The sequence below is a fragment of the Gymnoscopelus braueri genome (assembly GCF_963280865.1).
Source record: "Gymnoscopelus braueri genome assembly, chromosome: 10".
NCBI lineage: Eukaryota > Metazoa > Chordata > Actinopteri > Myctophiformes > Myctophidae > Gymnoscopelus > Gymnoscopelus braueri.
Window position 1 is genome coordinate 44326724 of NC_137611.1, and position 22790 is coordinate 44349513.

At 40.2% G+C, this 22790-nt stretch overlaps 1 protein-coding gene across 1 annotated transcript; it reads left to right on the forward strand.

Moving 5' to 3' along the window:
- Positions 1–8061: 8061 nt before the first annotated feature.
- mfn1a (mitofusin 1a) lies at positions 8062–21025 on the forward strand (the record flags this gene model as incomplete). Its single annotated transcript, XM_080439925.1, has 17 exons — positions 8062–8179; positions 8792–8927; positions 10449–10611; positions 11317–11441; positions 11912–12020; positions 13009–13116; positions 13624–13789; positions 14576–14643; positions 15058–15179; positions 15777–15903; positions 17104–17208; positions 17724–17826; positions 18233–18453; positions 19212–19301; positions 19486–19682; positions 19816–19950; positions 20919–21025. The coding sequence occupies 17 exons, from the start codon at positions 8062–8064 to the stop codon at positions 20986–20988; spliced, it is 2163 nt and encodes a 720-aa protein (XP_080296051.1). The 3' UTR covers positions 20989–21025.
- Positions 21026–22790: the final 1765 nt, after the last annotated feature.

Genomic DNA, 22790 nt, shown 5'->3' on the forward strand with positions numbered 1-22790 from the left:
CTTGGGACTGAAACGTACACAAATATATTATGAATTAACCACTTAAGTCCTATTTTAAAAGTAGTGAAAATTGCCGATCTACAAGTTCAGACCACTGGCCATATTCTGTATTACAGTAATCACCTCTATCTCCCTTTTCAACTCTTTCACATGGATTCTGTTTGTCATGGATCCTGCTACGTACAGCATTGCAGCAACTGCTAGTGCTGCAACTCAATTCTTTTCTCAGCGATTACTCTAACTTGTATTTATTTATATATTTTTTATTTTCATTATTCAAATTATTGAAAAGCTCACTTTTTGTTTTTACAGTTTTTTTTAGCAATTATTTTCACCTAGAGCAGATTAGCTATAGGTTGTGTGCATTGCACTGCAGTGCAGTTCTGTGGTGTTGAGAGCTTCAACTATAGTCACTGTCTGTCGGGTAGAAGTGATGTCAAAAACAGTTCCTTTTTTATCATTAATAAAACATATACATGTTGTGAGCTTGTAGATCGTCTATTCCCGCTTTTGTGCGACACTTGTATGACAAAGTAGGGCCTTATATTTACACCCAAAAAATATACAAGGTTTCTGCCCGACAGTGATGATGTGATAGACAACTGGTATTTAAAACTATTTGAAACTAGAAATTAGAGTTTTGATTGATTGATTGATTTAAATTTGTATTAGGCAAAAAGAATGTAAAACAACACAGTTACATTTATAATACTTTTGTCTAAAAGGTCTGACCAAAAAAGTTCTTATTATTTAATAGGCGTATTATTATTATTATTATTATCATTATTGTATTATTTAATGGTGAAGTATATTATTTAATACAGGCCTACTTTTTTTCTTTGGTTGGTTTGAATTAAAGCTGCACTATATAACTCTCCTTTTCTACCCCGGATTTGAACCCGGTTTCCTACGCAAGTGCTGACATTTTTACCATTGAGCTAATAGAGCCGGCCTGCTTGCTCAGGGGATAAATTGAATCTTGACCATCAGGTCAAAATTCGTGTCAGATCCTGTGTCTAGGTGAGACATGACCTTTGACACGATCTAAATGTCTCAATAGAAGAGCAGGGAGACAAAATACAACCACCCCAATTGTAAGTTATATTGTATTAATGTACACTACCATACAGATTGGACAAAATTACATTTCATTCATTAAAAAAAGTTCCATAGTGCTGCTTTAAAGCTGCCATACATTTTTGTAAGCTGGCTGAACTGGCCCTTTAATTATAAATCGCTAGGGATATCTAAGTTCATAATTTTCCTTCAATTTGTCATCCATCTTCCACCAAGATGTCTGTTGAACTTGAGACATTCTTATCCAGCACACACAGCCGTGATTATGACATGTCATAATTAATTTACTATTGTAAAGAAGTGACTTGCCCTCTTTCCCCCTAAAACATTAACTGTGTGTGTGTGTGTGTGTGTGTGTGTGTGTGTGTGTGTGTGTGTGTGTGTGTGTGTGTGTGTGTGTGTGTGTGTGTGTGTGTGTGTGTGTGTGTGTGTGTGTGTAGTAGTAGTAGTAGTAGTAGTAGTGACATTTCTAATGTCTTGGCTTAACTCCAGTGTTTATCGCTCATGAGTCATGTTACTTTACTTCGGAATACAAGCTAAACATTAAACTACACAGCATTACTTTCTGAAAACAATGTCAGTTAGTTCATGTGGGCCGTGAGAGTTTTGCCAGTGGGCCTCCAAATAGTTGGCCGTAACAGTGGAACACAATCGATTGATTGATCATTAAAACAGTATGCTCTGAAAATCGCGCGGCCCACCCATCTGACCACTTAACACAGCAGCCCATATAGGTTGCTGTGTTAACTGGTCAGATGGGTGGGCCGTGAACGCTTTCATGATTTTCAGGTGGGTCCTGGTCCGGAGTTAGTTGACAGGAAATGACTCACACTGAATTAAAATAAGGGCGTCTGATCTATCACAAATAGATTCAAAAGCCAGTCCTTACCTTGAACCGCTGCAATAAAAAGACTTCTTTAGAATGAATCTAGCATCCAGCACAGATATCTCTGTCAACCATGTGATGAAAAGAAATATGGGTGTGATGTGGAAATATCATTGCATAAAACCATATCCATCTCTTTGTATTTTATATAGCCTAGTCTTACATGGAACACTGCAATGTTTCTGTTTTAAATATATTTTAATATATTATAGCCTAATTAAAAGGGTTAGGGTTAGGGTTAAATAGATAATTTAATATAATGAATAAACTGAATGGATTAATTGAGCATTAGCAACCATTGCACATGTGCTTTATATTGTATCAACATACTCTGCCATACAGATTGGTTAAAATAATGTTTTATTAATTCAAGTAAGTCCTGGATTAATAAGATGATACTGTGAGGTAAGGATTATTAAAAATAACATTCAAATTGAAAGATTGCAGCTTTAAGTTGTTTGACCTCAGAAGAAGGCTGCACTTACCACTCAAGTCCACAAGAGGGTGCAAATGAGGTAGCTGTGGAGAGCTCTCTAGGGCGCAGGGCTGAACTTCATTAACCACACATAGGGTCTTGGTCTGCTCCTTTTCCCCCTCTACACCACATCTCTTTGCTGAAAATAGTCAATCTACACTCTCACAACGTGTGGCAACGCGACACGTTGTAAGCTTGTAGATCTGCTTTTTGTTTTGCTGAATGTCCCTACTCCCTATTCTGTTTCCAAAATAGGGAGTATGGGCACTAGGGTTCGTGTGGCTAATCCATTCAGTTCATTTTAACTAACTAACGCCCAGAGTCAAATGCAAAGGTAAAAACAGCAGAGGGCGCTGTTTTTCCCTTTTCTTTGACAATGGGTTCCCAGATTGGCTGCACACACACACACACACACACACACACACACACACACACACACACACACACACACACACACACACACACACACACACACACACACACACACACACACACACACACACACACACACACAATATGTATTTTATAACATATTAGGTTTCCATATTTCTCATTTAGTAAATGCTATTATGCAGAGTGATAATAATAAAACACAATCAGAAACACTTATTCCCTAAGTAGAAAAATTAATTCAGGTACAACACACACAACATCACATAATGGCCTTACAGTATATCTATATCAATATCTATCCCATTACAAACATTTGGATGTTTAGAAGTACACATGGGACTCTCATGCTTTCTGTCTCTCAGGTCTCTCTCTGCACCCATGGAACCCTCACATCCTGTTGGTCTCCAGTGACATGAACAACCCTCAGTGGTGGAAAAAGCACTCAAATGTTTTACTTAAGTAAAAGTATCAATACTCAATAGAAGTACTAATTAAAAGTCCGGAATTCAACATTTACTTGAGTAAAAGTACAAACGTATTGGTATCAAAATGTACTTAATGTACCAAAAGTATAAGTACAAAAATGTTTGAAAATAGCAGATCTACAAGTTCACAACGCGTCGCGATGCGGCGCGTTGTGAACTTGTAGATCGGCTATTTTCAAATAGCCTAGGTATAAAATGGGGCTAAAGTGGTTAATGCATGTTTTATAATGTAATAATTGCTATCTGCAAAGTAACTAATATCTAAAGTCAAATAATTGTAGTGGAGTATAAAAGTACAATATTTACCTCTGAGAAGTAGTGGAGTAGAAGTGAAAGTATTGAAAATGGGAAATACTCCAGTAAAGTGAAAAATCCTCAAAAGTGTACTGAAGTACAGTACTTGAGTACATGTACTTTGTTACTTTACACCACCGACAACCCTATGGACTGAGTTGTGCAGAGTCAGCCATTCTCCAGGTTTATGAGATAAATCTTTACTCCCTCAGTGTAGAGAACATATACTTTGCTGTGGACGGAGGACATTTTAATAGCTAAAATAATGTGTTTCTGTGCGCTTCCATTTATCTTATGTTCACAGGTATTTTATTGATCTTTTTATTACATTTTCATGTCCATCATTAAAACATGTCATTATCCCATATACCTTCACCCCCCCAGTACAAATACAAATGCATTATTATCCTCTCTCTTTGTCCTTTGTTCCAACACACCAGTCCATCATACCCTCATAATCGCTGTAAGAAAAAACATAATTATATAAACACACATTCACATTATTTCAATCTCGCATACATGTTCAGCTTATTAGCAATTCATAATGATGCCTTCCTGGACCTAGATAATATGAAGAGAGCGATACCATGTGCCAAATACAAAGGTGTATATCGTCTCTGTCGGGTGGAAACCTCATATGTCCAAAACTGTTACTTTTCAGGATTCAAATTCTAAAATAGCAAGATCTACAAGCTCGAAACGCGTCGCGACATCAGCTACTTTTGATGGTTTCGTGTGACGCTGAAGTATGATCAAGTAGGGCGTTAATTTACCAAAAAAAAGTTAAAATATGGATATAAGAGGTTTCTGCTATCTATTGGGGTAGATTCCCCTCATTCTTCTTTTTCAATATTATTAATAGTTTTGCCCCATATCTTGTCAAATTTCATTGGTTTCCTTTTAACATTAAGTGTGAAAGTTCTCCCCACCATTGTTTGAGTGTAGGTGGTTGCTTGTAGTTTCCAGTTTCCTTGAGCATCTCTACATCTCCCAGTATGGATATTCGGGGGTGAAGTGAAACCTCTTTTTGTAGTATCTCTGACAGACATATGTTAGACTGATGATAGGATCTTGGTTTACTTATGATCCTAGATTACTATTTCTATGCATTTGATGTATTACCTTGTGTTGTCCTTGTTTACTGTAAATCGCTCTGGATCAAAAGCATCTGCTAAATGACTAAATTGTAAATTGTACATGCTTTTAAATATTATTCCAAAATATATCCAAATGTGTAGACTTCCAAAACATTATGTATGAAGTCCCCATTCTCTAAGTTTCATCGTGGGCATCTATAGGAAGTGTGTTGGGGCTAAATCGATGCAACCTCTGTGGGGTGTATGTTTAGCACTAACCAGAGCTTTTTGCGACTCAAGCTTGCCCAGCTCCATCCTCTCATTCATTCTTGACATTCAGAAAATTAGACAAGCAGTAGCAATAGACCAAAGGGTCTCGGATTTGGGGAGTGAGCTTCAGATGACCCCTTGATGGAACGTGCCAAACGCCAATTGGGAGGGGCCTACAGATCCCGAGAATCAGAAAATCAAAGATAAGTCACCCGATGTTCGCGCCAGGCTTCGCATGATGTTCGTACAATATTGTCAACAAAGGCAAAAGTGAATGCATAGTGGATGAAAGAGCGAAGAGGCCTAATTTGAAGAGGGAAAGGTCATAATGTTTATGTGGTTGGTGTGCAGTGGTGGAAAAAGTACTCACATTTCTTACTTAAGTAAAGGTATCAATAATGCATTGTAGAAGTACTCTGTTACAAGTAAAAGTCTGGAATTTAAAATTTACTTGAGTAAAAGTACAAAAGTATTGGTATCAAAAGGTACTTAAAGTACCAAATATAAAAATACTAAAATTTATATTAGCCGATCTAGAAGCTCACAACGGGTCGCATCGCGACGCATTGTGAGCTTGTAGATCTGCTATTTTCAAATAGCCTAGGTATAAAATAGGACTAAAGTGGTTAATGGTATGGTTAATGGTAAAGTGGTATGTTTTATAATATAATAATTTATATCTGCTAAGTAACTAGTAACTAAAGTTTTCAAATAATTATAGTGGAGTAAACTACAATATTTGCCTCTGAAATGTAGTGGAGTAGAAGTAAAAGTATAGGAAATTGGAAATACTCAAGTAAAGTACAAATACCTCAACATTTTACTTAAGTACAGTACTTGAGTAAATGTACTTAAAGGTTACTTTCCACCACTGTTGATGTGTAACCCATTTGTGTCGTGACCCAATATTTCAGTATAGCGTAAAACATAGGGTGGTTGATAACATTAGATAAGATATCATCGCAAACGTCAATTATGCAAGATTGCGCCATCAAAACCAAAAGAAAAACGACAAGCATTAGATGCAGAACGTCCAGCCAAAATACCCAAGTCCCAAGCTCAATCTTTACACCGTGTCTTCTGCATGAGGGATCTTTTCAGTCACAGACGACTTTATGTAGCAGCCAGCAGAGTTGGCAAAGTAGAAAGAAGTGCAGGTCTCCACCAGGCCAGATTGCCTACGCAGGGACCGCAAATTTTGGAATTCAGTCATAGCCAAATCGGAAGGTATACCTGTATGAAAAATCTTGATTACTTGATAATGGGTACCCATTTGTGTGAGTTTTTTTGTCATTCTGAGACCAACCGAGTTGGCACTACAAGTTTTACAAATAACAACTTACATGTTTAAGAAGTACAAACAAGAAGGAGGCATGAGCCCGGCTCTGGGCTCCCTAGGCTGGCGGGGGGAGTGTAGCGCCCAGGATCACTTAGATAATTGCCACCGGGTGAAAATTGTGGGATAAAAAAATTATAAAAAAAAAGAAGTACAAACAATAGGCTACACTATAAAAATTAAATTTCACATATACCGCCATTTTAACAATATCAATCACTGCCATGGTCTACTACTTGGCCTCACACCTACAACACATCTAACTATACTGCTCATTTTGCTAGGGTCGGATGGCTCAGGGTAGAGGACAACTCAAACACAAAGACACTGCATGTATAGTGCCTGTCAAACTACTGCACCTCAAAAACGTCAAAGACGCCAGAGGGAGCTCCACAAATCAGGTTCAATCAACCCACATTTGGCTCAAACAAGGGGTTAAATTTGTTCTACTGCTATGACACCAACATGTGGAATGCCCTACCAACAGTCATCAAAAAGTGTGAATCCTTACTCTTCTTCAAAATCACTCTAAAATGTGTTGGTAAAGCACAGCACAGCACAGCACAGCACAGCACAGCACAGCACAGCACAGCACAGCACAGCACAGCACAGCACAGCACAGCACAGTAGGCCTACAGTACAGTGAGTGCAGTGCAGTGCTGTGCTGTGTGTGTTCATGTGCAGGTGAAGGAAGCAGGATGTGTACCACTGAACCTAGGCTACAGATAAGTCTCTGTAAGAGGATCAGAGCTGGCCAGACACACACACACACACACACACACACACACACACACACACACACACACACACACACACACACACACTGTACAGCTCTGATTACACCTGTTAGAGAGCAGGACTAGAGAACACAGCAGAACTTCATGGACGTAATGGACATACAATGGACATATAATGGACATAGTATCACTACCACATGATGGACAGTGTCGGTGCAGGGTGGACCAGTGAATCCATGTGAACAAGCTGTGTCGTCCCGGTGTGACGGTGAGAGCTGCTACAATGAACATTTTGCAACGTGGACCAGTGGTTCTCAAATGTTTTATTTTATTTCAACGACGCCCATAACTCTGAGAGGGTACACATGGAACCAAAAGGACCCAGAGGGTCCACCTGGACCCCACTTTGAGAACCACTGGAGTATAGACTACTAAGGTGCCAGAAAGGTCTGTGTGTGTTCCGACCATAAAAGTATACATTATGCAGTGGTGGGAAAAGTACTCACATGTTTTACTTAAGTAAAAGTATCAATACTGCAATGTAGAAGTACTCTGTTACAAGTAAAAGTCAGGAATTCAAAATTGACTTGAGTAAAAGTAGAAAAGTATTGGTATCAAAATGTACTTAAAGTACCAAAAGTAAAAGTACTAAAATGTTTGAAAATATTTTCAATAGGGCTTCAATAAGGCTTAAGTGGTTAATGTATGTTTTTTTTAACGTAATCATTTATATCTGCAAAGTAACTAGTAACTAAAGTTTGCAAATAATTGTAATGGAGTAAAAGTACAATATTTGCCTCTGAGATGTAGTGGAGTAGAAGTAACAGTATAGACAATTGGAAATACTCCAGTAAAGTAAAAGTACCTAATTTTTTATTTTTTATTGTTACTTTACACCACAGTATATATTTTTTTATGGTTTGGACATATTTCCATGTAAACTTGTGTTCTAGTCATTCAGTATGGAACAAGTTCTCTTGTTCTGGTCATTCATTCAGTACCAATCATGTTCTCTTGTTCTAGTGAGTTAATATGGACCACGTGGAGGACGCCTCTCCCCTCAGACACTTTGTTGTGGCCAAGAGGACCATCACTGGCGTGTTTGACCAGTTACTGGACTACGTTAAAGAGGGGACCACCTTCGTTGAGGGTAGGAAAACACAGCAGAGCCACGTTAGCTCCACCTACACTGCCTTATAAAGGCATGACTCCACTAAACACCTTTTGACAATTATACAGGCGAAAATTCCCAAACAGGTTTAGATTTCAGTTATACACACGTGTTAGTATACATTTGACCTCTTTTTCATTGCATTTTTTTCAGAAATATTTGCATTTTTATCGTATTTAATTTGTCATCCACACTGTTAAGGAGCAAAATAATTTCACTGGCTGCTACTGAAGTTGCTACCAGCTGTATTATATATGCATGTGACAATAAATAGCTTGAACCTTATTATGCTCTCTGTAAACCAACAACACTTGACAAAACAGGAGAAACACATTTATTTTTCTATTTCAATACTCAGACATTGTCTAATGTATATTGTCCTCAATCCATACTAGTTCAGCAAACAATGAGATAGGTTGAATAATACTATTCAGGACAATTTAGGTTAAAAACAATCATTAAAAAAAACACAAGGCTGCAATTTGACTTACCTTTTAAAACTGATGTCCCCTAATTTACAATACACATGAGAGATGAATGTTGGTATGAATGAAGTTGATGGTGTTGTTGTTGTTGTTGTTGTTGTTTCAGAGACATGGGGTAGTTCTGACCTGGGAGAGGTGGTTCTGGAGGAGCAGAGGCTGGAGATGCAGTCTTGCGCCACCAAACTGGCAACCATACGGGAGGTGCTGGCTCGCAGACACATGAAGGTGGCCTTCTTTGGCAGGTGAGTGAGACCTGAGGGAGGGAGGGAGCAGAGTTGTAGAGTAACTAAGTATATTTACTCAAGTTCTGTTCTCAAGTACAATTTTGAGGCATTTTTACTTTACTTCAGAATTTCCAATTGTCAATACTTTTACTTCTATTCCACTACATCTCAGAGGCAAATATTGTACTTTTACTCCGGTGCAATTATTTGAAAACTTTAGTTACTATAGCTAGCCTACTTTGCAGATATAAATTATTATATTATAAAACATACATTAACCACTTCAGCCCTATTTTATACATAGGCTGCATCGCGACACGTTGTGAGCTTATAGATCTGCTATTTTCAAACCTTTTAGTACTTTTACTTTTGGTGTTTTAAGTATATTTTGATGCCAATACTTTTGTACTTTTTCAAACATTTTGAACATTGAACATTCACAGGCCTTTTACTTGTAACGGAGTATTTTTATATTATAGTATTGCCACTTTTACTAAAGTGAAATGTCAGAGGACTTCTTCCACCACAGACAGACAGACAAAGACTCAGAAAGAGACAGAGGATATGATGCTACACAGGTCCTGGGCTGAGTTTGTAACCCATAACATCCTAGTCCTGTTTAGCCAAGCGATCAGAGATCTCCGCCTGCCGATACATCTGCGGAAATCTAAATTCAATGTACCTCGCTCCACCAACAAATCTACGCCAGATATTTTGGACACCGGTCCTGATACCATCCCATTATGGAGTCCTTACATTGGTTCTGCATCGATGCAATTAATTTTTTCATCACAGAATTTTTCTTACCCCCAATTTTAGACCCTACATTGAATTTAGATCACCAGATGTTATCTACAATAAGTGTGGCTGGCTATGTTAGACCAGTGGTGGAACAAGTACTCAATACACTGTATCAACTTTACTTTAGCGCTAGGTATACTCTTGGTTGCGGAAGAAAATGCACTTAATGCTTCTGGTGATTAGTAGTTTCGTTCCCTACCTATGTTGAATGCACTTATTGTAAGTCGCTTTGGATAAAAGCGTCTGCTAAATGACTGTAATGTAATGTAATGTAATGTAATGTATCAATACTGCAATGTAGAAATACTCTATTACAAGTAAAAGTCCTCAAAATGTACTCCAGTAAAAGTACAAAAGCATTGGTATCAAAATGTACTTACAGTACCAGATGTAGAAAGTACTCATTATGCAGAATGTCCTGTTTCACAAGTTTTCAAAAGTATACAATGTATACAAATCTTTTGAAAATAGCAGATCTACAAGCTCACAATGCGTCCTATCGCAACGCTGTGAGCTTGTAGATCGGCAATTTTCAAATGGCCGAAATGTGTATAGGGCTGATGTAGTGTCGTAGAAGTAAAAGTACAGAAAACGGGAAATACTCCAGTACAAAGTAAAACAAATACCTCAATATTGTACTTTAAGTACAGCACTTAGTTACTTTACAGCACTATGTGAGACTAATAATAACATCCCAGTTGGTGACAGAGGTCTTCATGTCTCTGTGTGTGTCTCCAGGACCAGTAATGGTAAGAGCACAGTGATCAACGCCATGCTGAGGGACAGGGTGCTGCCCAGCGGCATGGGACACACCACCAACTGCTTCCTAAGGGTGGAGGGGACGGACGGAGACGAGGCCTACATCACCACAGAGCTGTCCGACGAGAGGAGGAGTGTCCATGTAAGGACCCACACAGTGGTGGAAAGTAACTACAGTACATGTACTCAAGTACTGTACTTAAATACAATTTTGATATTTGTGCTTTACTTGAGTATTTCCAATTTCCAATACTTTTACTTCTACTCCACTGCATCTCAGAGGCAAATATTGTACTTTTACTCCACTACAATTATTTGAAAACTTTAGTTACTAGTTACTTTGCAGATATAAATTATGATTTTATGAAACATACATTAACCACTTTAGCCCTATTTTACACCTAGGCTATTTGAAAATAGCAGATCTACAAGCTCACAACACGCCGCATCGCGACTTGTAGATCTGCGATTTTCAAACATTTGAGTACTTTTACTTTTGCCTGCCTCTACCCTCTATACCAAATCTCTTTACAAAAACGTACCTCTGTGCCATCTACAAGCTTACAATGCAGTACGATGAGTTGAGACCTCCTCCGTTTCCTTGTAAATGGTGTTACTAACAATGATCATTATAATCATCTCCTCATTCTCCATCACCTCTTGTCACCTTCCAACTATCATAATGTCTCCTCTGCTCCCCTCTTCTCTTCTTCTCCTCTGCTCCCCTCTTCCTCTCCTCTCCTCTCCTCTCCTCTCCTCTCCTCTCCTCTCCTCTCCTCTCCTCTCCTCTCCTCTCCTCTCCTCTCCTCTCCTCTCCTCTCCTCTCCTCTCCTCTCCTCTCCTCCAGACAGTGAACCAGTTAGCCCATGCTCTCCACATGGATCCCAGTGTAGACTCAGGCAGTCTGGTCAGTGTGTTCTGGCCCAAAGCTTGCTGTGCTCTGCTTAGAGACGACCTGGTACTGATGGACAGGTCAGCAACAACACACCTATCGTTGCTGTCGGGCATAAAACTCTTATCTCCATATTCTAACTTTTTGTGTTTTTCTTCTCGTAAATTAACGCCTTATTTGATCGTACTGCAACATCACACAAAAGCATAAATAATGACAGATACGCAAGCTCGAAACGTCGCGCGAAGCAATGCGTTTTGAGCTTGTAGATCTGCTAAGTACTTTTAAATTTGAATCCTGAAAAGTAATAGTTTTGGATATATGAGGTTTCCACCCGACAGAGACGATATAATATAATATATGAAAAGTATTACTGTAACAGTTTGTGCCTATAAATAATAACTGCAATGGGTCCATTTGGAACACAGGTTATTTCCTGAAATACATTATGAGGTTTCCACTTGACAGTGACAAAGTAATATCATACAATAATACATGTTTGACTTTTAATATAATGTGATGAAAATAATGTCATAACTATGTCTACCAGTCCGGGGACAGATGTGACCATGGAGCTGGACAGCTGGATTGATAAGTTCTGTCTGGATGCTGATGTGTTTGTGCTGGTGGGCAACGCTGAGTCCACTCTGATGAACACAGTGAGCAGAACCTCTTATAAACCATTCACTCATTCATTTACACTTGACTCATCATACTTGACTCATCATACTTGACTCATCATTTAAACAACTGTTTCCCAAACAGCGGGTCAGGACCCATGTGTGGGTAGCGGACCAATTTTTTTGGGTCACGAGTAAATACCCCTTTATTTTTTGTTTCCTACATTTCGTTTTTAATCATTTTTATTTTAAAAGATTTTTACATGTCGCATCGAGCTTGTAGATATTTGGGTCCCGGGGAGACAATTTTTCTTTTGGGTCTCGAGGCTCGAGCTAAAAAGTTTGTGAACCACTGATTTAAACTATACACTATGTTTTAAATAGCCCTGTCACTTAACTTATCGTTTTGGTCCTGGGGTGTCCCGTGATCAGAAAAGTCCCGTTTCTGATCATGTGCAAGCTTGGCAACAATGATGTTTACCTTGAAATGTAATCATCATTGTTGGTACAATTTTATATGGAAATTGGGCAACTGCAACATGGCTATGTTTTACCTTACACATACATACAGTAGCCCATATTTACATTTCTGGCCACTTGGATTCTCTTATTCAGAATGCAACTGTTCAATCAACTCCAATTCTACAATGACTCTGTATTTAACCATACTTATAATTCAAACGATTAACTCTATCTTACAATTTTGCCACACTTATTTGTAGATATTTTCTATAAATATACATCTGTAAATATAGATCAATATTTTATGAGCACATGACATAGAAAAAAGGTCCCCACACAAGATCATACTTCCTTCATGGGTTATTTAGCAACATTGTATTGAATAAATGTGTGCCACATCAGGCTGTGATCACGTTGCAGAATCCATTTAACATGTATAATAGGCTGTCATTACATTCAAACAGCAATTTCACCAGTTTGATAATGTGTAGTACTGTACAGTATGTAGGCTACTGTGTGAGTGCTAAATGAGTTTCTTTTTATATTCTTAATTCTCCCTCAACAGGAGAAGCTGTTCTTCCACAAGGTCAGCGAGAGGATCTCCAAACCAAACATCTTCATCCTCCAGAACAGATGGGACGCATCTGTAACTGAGCCAGAGTCCATAGAAGATGTAATATATAGAGATATCCATTATACAAACGTCTAACCACTGTCTCACAATCAATCAACTGATTCCTATTTTCTGAGGATTTTACTGTGTAGTTCCAGGGTTCGTTTTTTTTATTCCTTGGGTTCCCTGGGTATAAAAAGTGAATGAGTAGCACACCTGAGCAAAAGACTAGCTCTTCCAGTTGAGCCATGTCAACAGTAGAAGACTTGGTTGTACTGGTCAGCTCCCAGTGACAAACAGTAGAAGACTGTGGTTGTACTGGTCAGCTCCCAGTGGTCAACAGTAGAAGACTTGGTTGTACTGGTCAGCTCCCAGTGGTCAACAGTAGAAGACTGTGGTTGTAGATCTGCTATTTTCGGAATAAGGATGCTAGCGTTCAAGTGGTTAATGTAAAAAAGAAAGAGGGGTTGCCCCCCCTGTAGTAACTCTGAGGGCTCCCTATGGGTCCCAGACCCCCTGTTGAAGACCCCCGGTCTATAGCTGTGTGTTTATGGCTGATCCATACAGGTAAGGACGCAGCACATAGAGCGCTGTGTCAGCTTCCTGGCCGAGGAGCTGAAGGTGGTGAGTCTGGAGGAGGCTCCAGGCAGGGTCTTCTTCGTGTCGGCCAAGGAGGTGCTGTGCTCCAGGATGCAGCGAGCCCAGGGCATGCCCCCGGAGACAGGTGAGGCAGGTGAGAGTCTATACGGGGTCAGAGATACTGGGGGATGTTAATAGATAAAATAAACATACAAAAAAAGAAAGGTAATGGACGCATTAGAAGGACAAAGTCAGTCACTAGAACCAAGGACGGGTGTTTTTAATGAATCTGTCATGGTTAAAATGGAGTTTGAAGTTACAAACCCTGCAGCACGGCACGGATCGTTAGTGATCTACGCTGTGAGCTTGAAGATCACTAACGCTGAAATCTAAAACGTCACAGATGCTTTCCCGGTTTTAATGGGTTAACCCATTACGACCTGAGGCTGATTCTACAAACACCTTCCCAATCAATAACCTAAGTTTTCTGAAAACGTATATATATATTTTTAAATCATGTCGCTATATATCAGTGTTGTCGTCGGGTGGAAACCTTGTATGTCCAAAACAAACAAAAAAGATTTTAAATAGTGAAAATAGCCGATCTACAAGCGTACAGCACCTCGCATCCCGAGGCGTTGTAGTCGATCTGCTATTTTCACAACTTTTGTGAGACACTCTTGTATGATGAAGTAGGGCTTTAATTTACGACAGTGGCGATAAATAGTAACAACTAAAATGACACAAAAGGCTTTCCCGGATTGAAACAACGTAAAGGCTTTCCAGGTCTAAATGGGTCAATAGAATCTTGAGCAAGTCGATAGCATGTTTAACTGAGGATCACTGAGCCAGTGGGCAGACAAGACACTTCACCATGAGCTCTGTGTGGAATCACCAGCACTCCTCTCATTGACCTGCACTGTGTGCTTTCATACTGCAGGTGAAGCGCTGGCAGAGGGCTTCCACGAAAGACTGAGAGAGTTCCACAGCTTTGAGAGGACATTTGAGGTATACTGTAGCAAGATGATTAGAAAGGCCTCCATGAGACTGTTTTATTGTTTTCATGATTATTTATCAGTATATCTGTTTGTTAAAGTAGTTCACCCTAAAAGATTACTTATTTTCTATTAATTACACACCCCATGAAGACTTGAATTCATGGAGATGTTTTAGTTTTTGTTGCTTAAGCCAATCATTTGATGACCAAAGTATTGGATCAAATTATTGGCTTAGGAATGCGACAAAAACAGCTTCATGGGGTGTATGATTGATAAAAAATAAGAAATGTTTTGGGTGAACTACTCCTTTAAAGACTTATTCTGTCAAACAAGATATTCAGTTGCCTGCTGTATAGGGGTAATTGTTACTTAGACATTGTTTGTTTGTTTGCCAAAATGTCTAAATGAGCATTTGACCTCTCAGGAGTTCATCTCCCAGTCGGCGGTGAAGACAAAGTTTGAGCAGCACACGGTCAGAGCCTGGCAGATCACTGAGGCCATCAAAGCTGTCATGGACGCCATCAACATCTCCTCAGCAGACAGGAAGTAAGGGTCAGAGCATCAAGTATTCCTTCAATGATAGCTCTAAAAGGAAAAGTGGTTGAGACACTGACAGTGGTGGACAGTATAGGTGCATTTACTTGAGTTTACTGTACATGCCTATCTGTTCTTTACTTTGTCTTTTTGGAAGCATATGACTTTCACTCCACTACATTTCAAAGACAAATAGTGTACTTTTGACCGGGACCCAAACCTACTAAAATACATCCATCCAAATATTATACTTTTACTCCACTACAAATATTTGAAAACTTTTGTTACTGGTTACTGGTTAGAAAACATGCATTAACCACTTTAGCCCTATTTTATACCTAGGCTATTTGAAAATAGCCGATCTGCAAGCTCACAACGCGTCGCATCGCGACGCGTTGTGAGGTTGTGGATCTGCTATTTTCAAAAATGTTAGTACTTTTACTTTTGGTACTTTACATACATTTTGATACCAATACGTTTGTACTTTTACTCAAGTACATTTTGAATTCCAGACTTGGACTTGTGACAGAGTACTTCTACATCGCAGTATTGATACTTTTACTTAAGTAAAAACATTTGAGTACTTTTTCCACCACCGCCCCCCTGTAGGATCTACTGCCTGGAGGAGAGAGAGGATCAGAGAGACCGTCTGGACTTTGTCCGAGGTCAGATCAACCGGCTGACCGACAGCGTCAAACTGCAGATGAAGGCTCTGACAGACGGCGTGGTCACCAAGGTATACAGCAGCTCCTCAGGCTATCAGGATATCTTCATGAACTTATTTTTTCCCCAACCAACACTTACAGACTTTAAAGGATCTACACCATGCATTTCTTATTTTTTTTCAAATATTTGATATCATATTGTTTATGTCCCTCAAACGTTTTTCAAAAGGTTTGCGCCTAAATCAAGCCTCAGATATACTCATTCCAAGTCCAACTAACTTCTCTCTGGCTTATAAAGCACTGTCACCTGCAATACCACATTGTCCTTATTTGGCACGTGGCGCTATTGATTTTTAAAATTTATGTCGGAACTGAAGAACGGGAGGGATTATACAAAGTAGGTATCGCATGTGACGTCACAGGCGGGGGCAAATCGGTTGGCTGTTTTGAGACCAATTTACATAAAACCCCAGATATGCTGTGAAAGCCTGAGTGCTCAAACTGGGGTCTTTTTTTGGGATAGAAGAGTGGTAGGGGAGACCAAAAACACACAAAAAATAAGGAAAAGTAAAAATTCATGGTAGTCTCTTTAAAACTTCATCAAATGTCATCCAAATTGAGGAAAGCAATTCGTTAACCACTTGAATGAACCCTGTTGGCCCGGAGTCCCCCAGGGCTTCTAGATGCTGTACTAGCCCCCCCCCCCCAGCAGTTTTTTAATTAAATATCCTCTGCGAAAATAGCAGATCTACAAACAACACCTCGTCAAGTACGATCAAATTTTATTGTTGCCCAATATCACAAAACATGTCCCAAAGGGCTGTACATAAAAACAAAGCAATATTAAAACAAAGTAATGCAATGCCATATATTATACATACATACTGTACAGACGTACAAATCACACACATAAAAACAATTTAGGCAATTGAAGATAACTGACAATGAACTGCATGGATGACTGAGTGTTTGACTCAGACTAGATGATGTCAAAGGCTGATGTGAAAAGGAGTGTGTTCAGGTTACTCTTGAATAAGTTGACTGAGCTAGACTCTCAGATATGGAGGGGCTTGATAGGAGAGAGCTCTGCCACCTACTGTTGTGTTTTATTTCTTTTTGGGGTAGTTAACAGAGCGCCATTGTTTGATCGTGCAGGGGTCTAACTGTAGTAGCGATGAGGGATATGATAGGTATAGGATGGTGCAAGGTTGTAATATTCTGTAGGTTAAAAGTAAAATGTTATGGGTATGTTAATGTTGTTTCTGTGTCAGGTGGCTGCTGCCCTTGCAGACCAGATCAGAACTCTTCCTGTGATAGTGGAGGAGTTCCGAGCTGATTTCAACCCAACGCAGGACACCCTGACCCTCTACAAACATGTAAGAACTGGAACAAACACTGACCACAAAAGGCTATATATGCATACAGTGCCGGCACTATACATCAGTGGTCCTCAAAGTGGTGCCCGGGGACCCCCAGAGGGGCAAATACAAAATGAATTTGGGTGTGCTTGACCTTAACATGAAAAAGTTTGAGAACCAGTGCTGTACATTATGTTTTAACACTGACCACAGTTTACTAGCTGAGTTCAGGTCAGTGCAGTAATCTGTACAGTGAAAACTGACTGACTCTTTAACCTCACTCTCTAGAGAGTGAGGTTAAAGAGTCAGTCAGGTTTCTGTGTGTGTGTGTGTGTGTGTGTGTGTGTGTGTGTGTGTGTGTGTGCGCGCCCGCCCGCACGCGCATGTTTTCTAAACGGGATTGGAATTAAAGCAGCTTAATGTTCTGCTAGCGTCTCTTTTAGCAATATTTAGGTCAAGTGTCTGCTCTCTCTCTCTCTATGTGTATGTTAGCTGTACATCGATGATCAATTTAAAGTTATATTCTGCTCCAGAGAATGGTGTCTCATGTGGAGGAGAGGATGACAGGTTCCCTGGCTGTCCGATGTTCTCCAGCCATTCTCAGAGACATCAAAACCACACAGAACAACATGACAGGTAGCTCTTTATTCATAATGCATGCATGCATACATACATGCATACATCATACATACATACATACATACATACATACATACATACATACATACATACATACATACATACATACATACATACATACATACATACATACATACATACATACATACATACATACATACATACATACATACATACCATTTTAGTTATGGGGGTTCTTGAAATCAAAAGGTTTGAGAACCACTGTGCTCCACTACATGGAACAGAGCCTTCATTAGTATCATTGGTAACACCTGTTAAGGAAGTAAGGCAGAGGCCCAATTTCTTTCCAATATGGCTGCTGTGCATAGAGCCTATTGATTGGCCTTTGTCATTTGTTTTCAATGATACCCGTAGAGACCCGGCTGTGCTTTGTGTTCGCCAGAAAGCGTGCGTCCTCTGTTGTCCCTGGCGGTCCAGGAACAGTTCAGTCTACCCAGCACCAGCTTTGAGCTGACCTATGACCTGGACCTGGCCACCCACTGTGCAGACTTCCAGGAGAGCATTGAGTTCCAGTTCTCCCTCGGTTGGACCGCTCTGGTGACGCGCTTCATCGGACCCACCAGCGCCAAGCGCGCTCTGAACAGCATGGACCCTAGGATTCAGGTTCGACCCAGATGTCATTTTAAGATTTTTTTGAGATATTAGTAATTTTAAGATATTTCTGCTGGATGAAAACACGTTGGTCTGGGCATTCATGCTAAGCAGTGTGAAATAAAGGTCTTCATGGGTCCAAAATGGCAGACCCGAACCCTAATGGACCTGTTAAGATTTGGTACGATATCCAATTGTTTCTGACATAAAAACGTCAGATCAGAACCGACCCTGGAAATTTGTTCCGAGATCCAATTTGTTAGGAAATATTACAGAGCCGACCCGGTTATAATTTCAATTGCTATTACAAATGCTGTATAGATGCCAATGATAAGCTACTCCATAATGGAATCTAGCAGCTACGTAGTAGCTTACAGTAAGAGACTAAATTCAATGAGATGTTTTCACCTCTTCACCTTCAACACTCTCATCAGGGACATACGAGGCACAGACGAGCGAACCAGTGGCCGAGCACCGAGACTGCCTTCATAGGAGAAAGTGCCCTTTTTATGCCTGCATAACTTCTCTTATTTAAATGAACAGTCCCTGTGCCCTGAAAAACTGTACCACGGGGAGGGTCGATTTGTTCACAGGGTCCCACATTGTTCCTTCCTTTTGGTTTTAAGATGTGCATAGCACGTCAATCCCATCGTCTATTCCACTGACAGGCTTTTAAAACGTATTAGGGCTTATAAGCTTAATTGTGCATGATTCCTTTGACTTCCATGCTGGCCATCTTGTCATGTTGATGGTCTCCTGTCTCTTCACAGGAAGGTAAAACCTTCAAAGAGGAGCTGCTGCTCTCCATGGTCTCTCTCACCTCCAGAGCTTCCATGACAGTGTTGGTCATTGGAGGAGTGGTATGTACTATAATATTATGTTATAATGTGTAACGGTTAATAATAATAAATAATAAATAATTCTGTCTTGAGCGGTGAACCAAGAACACACAGTACTAACAATACTTTTAGTAACAGTTGGTTCGGACGTCTAAATTAGAGTCTTGACAACAACTACCTTCTGTGCACCTGCCCTGTGTTCCAGGTGTGGAGGTCAATGGGATGGAGGCTCATCGCCCTCTCCGTGTCTCTGTACGGACTGGTCTACCTGTATGAGAAAGTCACCTGGACCAACGCCTCCAGGGAGAGAGCCCTGAAACAGCAGTTTGCGGAGCACGCCACACACAGACTCAAAACCATCATACCCCGCACCAGCAACAGCTGTAGCCAGCAGGTCCTCAAGTGAGCATAGGCCTATAAGAAATCTAGATCAGTGGTTCTCAAATGTTTTTTTGAGCTCTGGACCACTAGCATAAATTCATTATGTTGAACAATCCTCAAGGAGAGAGTTTAATTTGTGTCCCTTTTGTACCAGGGAGCTAGCGTCCACCTTCAATCGTCTGTGTCAGAGAGTGGACCTGAGTGAGGCGGAGCTGGAGGGTCAGATCAGACAACTGACCTTCAGGATCCAGAGACTGGAGAGCATCCAGCGGCGCTCCAAAGCCCTTAGGTAGGTGCCACCGTGATGGGTACAGGACAATGACACCTAATACCTATACTGTCCCTATGTGGTCCAAACATAGACTGTAAAATGACAAAGCAAGCCCCAAGCCCCAAACTAGCGATTGAAAACATAAAGTGCTAATGAAAAACTTTACTACGGTAATACAATCTAGTGTAAAGGCCGGCCAAAACCTCGTCCACTTCTATTGAAAGTAATTTGTACTGCAGCCAGCAGTGATGAATAGTGCTCTATGACATTGGTTCTCAAAGTGGGGTCCGGGGACCCCCAAGGGGTACTTGAGGGGATACCAGGGGGTCCCCAGCTAAATAATGTATAGGAACCAAATGGACCATTATGGGTCTGTAACTCTGAGAGTGTATAAATGGACCCTAACGGGTCCATTTGGTTCCATTTGTACACACTCAGAGTTAAATTAACATTGATTTTACAATATGAATTGGGGTCCCAGAGATAGATATGCCATTAAATGGGGATCCGTAGCCTAATGCATGTCAAACTGGGGGGGTCCTTAAATTACAATGATTGAGAATCACTGCTAGAGCCGTAAAAATCTTCTCTTATGGGGGTCCCTGGCTTATCTTTTCAAATGGGGGTCTGCGGGCTAATAAGTGTCAATTTGGGGGTCCTTGAAAAAAAAAGTTTGAGAACCACTGCTCTATGATGAATAGTGACACATGCGTTGCGTGGGCCCTGCGTGGGAATATGAACTGGATGCTGATTGCCCTTGTGTGTTGTGATGGTGTGTTATCCTATCTGTGTGGGCAATAAAGCATCATTCATACTCATATGCATCACTTGCCCAAACATTTTTTCTTGATTACCGTGGTTTAAAGGTTTTATTTTATTCTGATCCTCATTGAACCAAGGCAGGAAGCTCCCTAATATCTATTTGTATGGATAGATGGATGGATGGATGGATATATGAGATTCAATCTTTCTTGTATCTTCCACAGAAACAGAGCCACTGACCTCGAAGGTCAACTAGAGGCATTCTCAGCCCAGTATCTCCAAGACAACCACTGACAACACCATGGTGACGGATACAACCCCTGAAAGCACCATGGCAACGTACACGTTACTGCTGTTGTGTGGAAACTTGCAGCAGTGCCGCTGGAGCATCATCTGTCCGTCTTGCCTTGATTTTAAATAAAAGAGCAGAGTGGCAAAGTCAATTACGCTTGTGTTCTTATTTATTTACAGTTTAAACAGTTTAGAACTCTTAGAGCAAGGGTCTTCAACAGGGGATCCAGTACCCCTAGGGGGTCCTCAGAGTTACTACAGGGGGGGCTGCCAAATCTTTGTGTGATAGGACATTTAACTTTTACTTTACTTTAACCACTTGAACCGTATGAGGAGAACTTAATCCCAAAATAGCAGATCTACAAGCTTGTAGATCAGCTATTTTCGGCAAAGAGGTTTGGTGTAGAGGGAAATTTTTAATTGAGCCCTCGTTCGGTATTTGGCAAAATCATGTATAGCATCTTAGAGCACACATTCCATGTCAGAGAAGGTGACGAACAAAGAACGTATTTCAGCTTCCCTGCCACTGTGACTCCATATAAATGCTCCATCCTTCCTTAGAGTCATAAACAGGATTTTTTGCCTTTCGTGACAGATTTATTAGCGTCGCTGACCAAAAACGGTGTGTCTCACAAAGTGGACGACTGCTCAGGATCCATCGCGAGGCGCTACGTACACCAGGACGGATGAGATCGGAGTGGCTTTTGGCATCACCATTGACTTTGACACAGTGAACAAGACGCCCCACACAGCCACTCTGAGAGACCGTGACTCAATGACACAGATCAGAGCCGAGGTCAGTGAGTTGCCTGAGATGGGAGAAGTCTGTGAGAAGTAGCCGATTTTTTAAGGACAGCAGACAAAAGCATATCTATTAGAAAAGGTTCCCCTATAGAGGGTCATTAGTATAGGGAAAGATAGTGGAGCGCTTGTTTTGATGTATGTGCTGTGTATGTTACTATCATTTGTTTTGTATTGTAATGTATTTTTAACGTATTAACTTTTGATTATGAGAGGACAGCAATGGAAATAAGTCTTAAGACTTTATTGTGTTATCCTCGAACTGCTCCCTTTGGTTTTATTGCATTTCAAATGAATCAAATCAGATCATATCAAAGGAGACCAGCAAGAAGGACACCACTGAAGTATCAACTTCTCACTCATCTATCTGCCTGTCAGGCCTTTGTATACTGTACCTATTAACGTTTTGCATTATTCAGTGGTGGGCAAAGTAGCCCACTCAACTCCAGTACTTCAGTCAAAGTAAAGATACTCCTGGTCGATATTACTCCACTACAAGTGAAATTTGCTCTGTCAAATTTGTACTTGAGTTAAAGTTCTGGACAACTTGGTTTTAAAAATACTTAAGTAGTCAAAGGTACATGCTTTTTTAGTTTTGTTCTTAGGCAATTGATTAAAATAAAACGTGATGAACACTCTCTTTGTCCCTGCCACCGCACACTGCTCACACCATGCGTGCACACACCATGCATTGACTAAAATGACAGTTTCAGAGTTGATACATTCCAGTTTATTCAAAAGCCTACTGCTACTTTAAATCATCTTCAACCCTCCACCACAAATCACATCATCTGTGTTGTCAGAAGTGGACGACTTTCTATCAAATAAAACATTTTAATTGCATATGAAAACAGTATTTTAATTGCAATATTCAAGCATGTATTATGTTTGGACAGCATGGCTCTGTTCTGGTATCTCCCTACTCTGCCATGTGCACACGTTGAATGCCACAGGCATCAGGTGGGTTTAGTGAGAGGGTTGGGCATGCAGGAATATGCAAGATG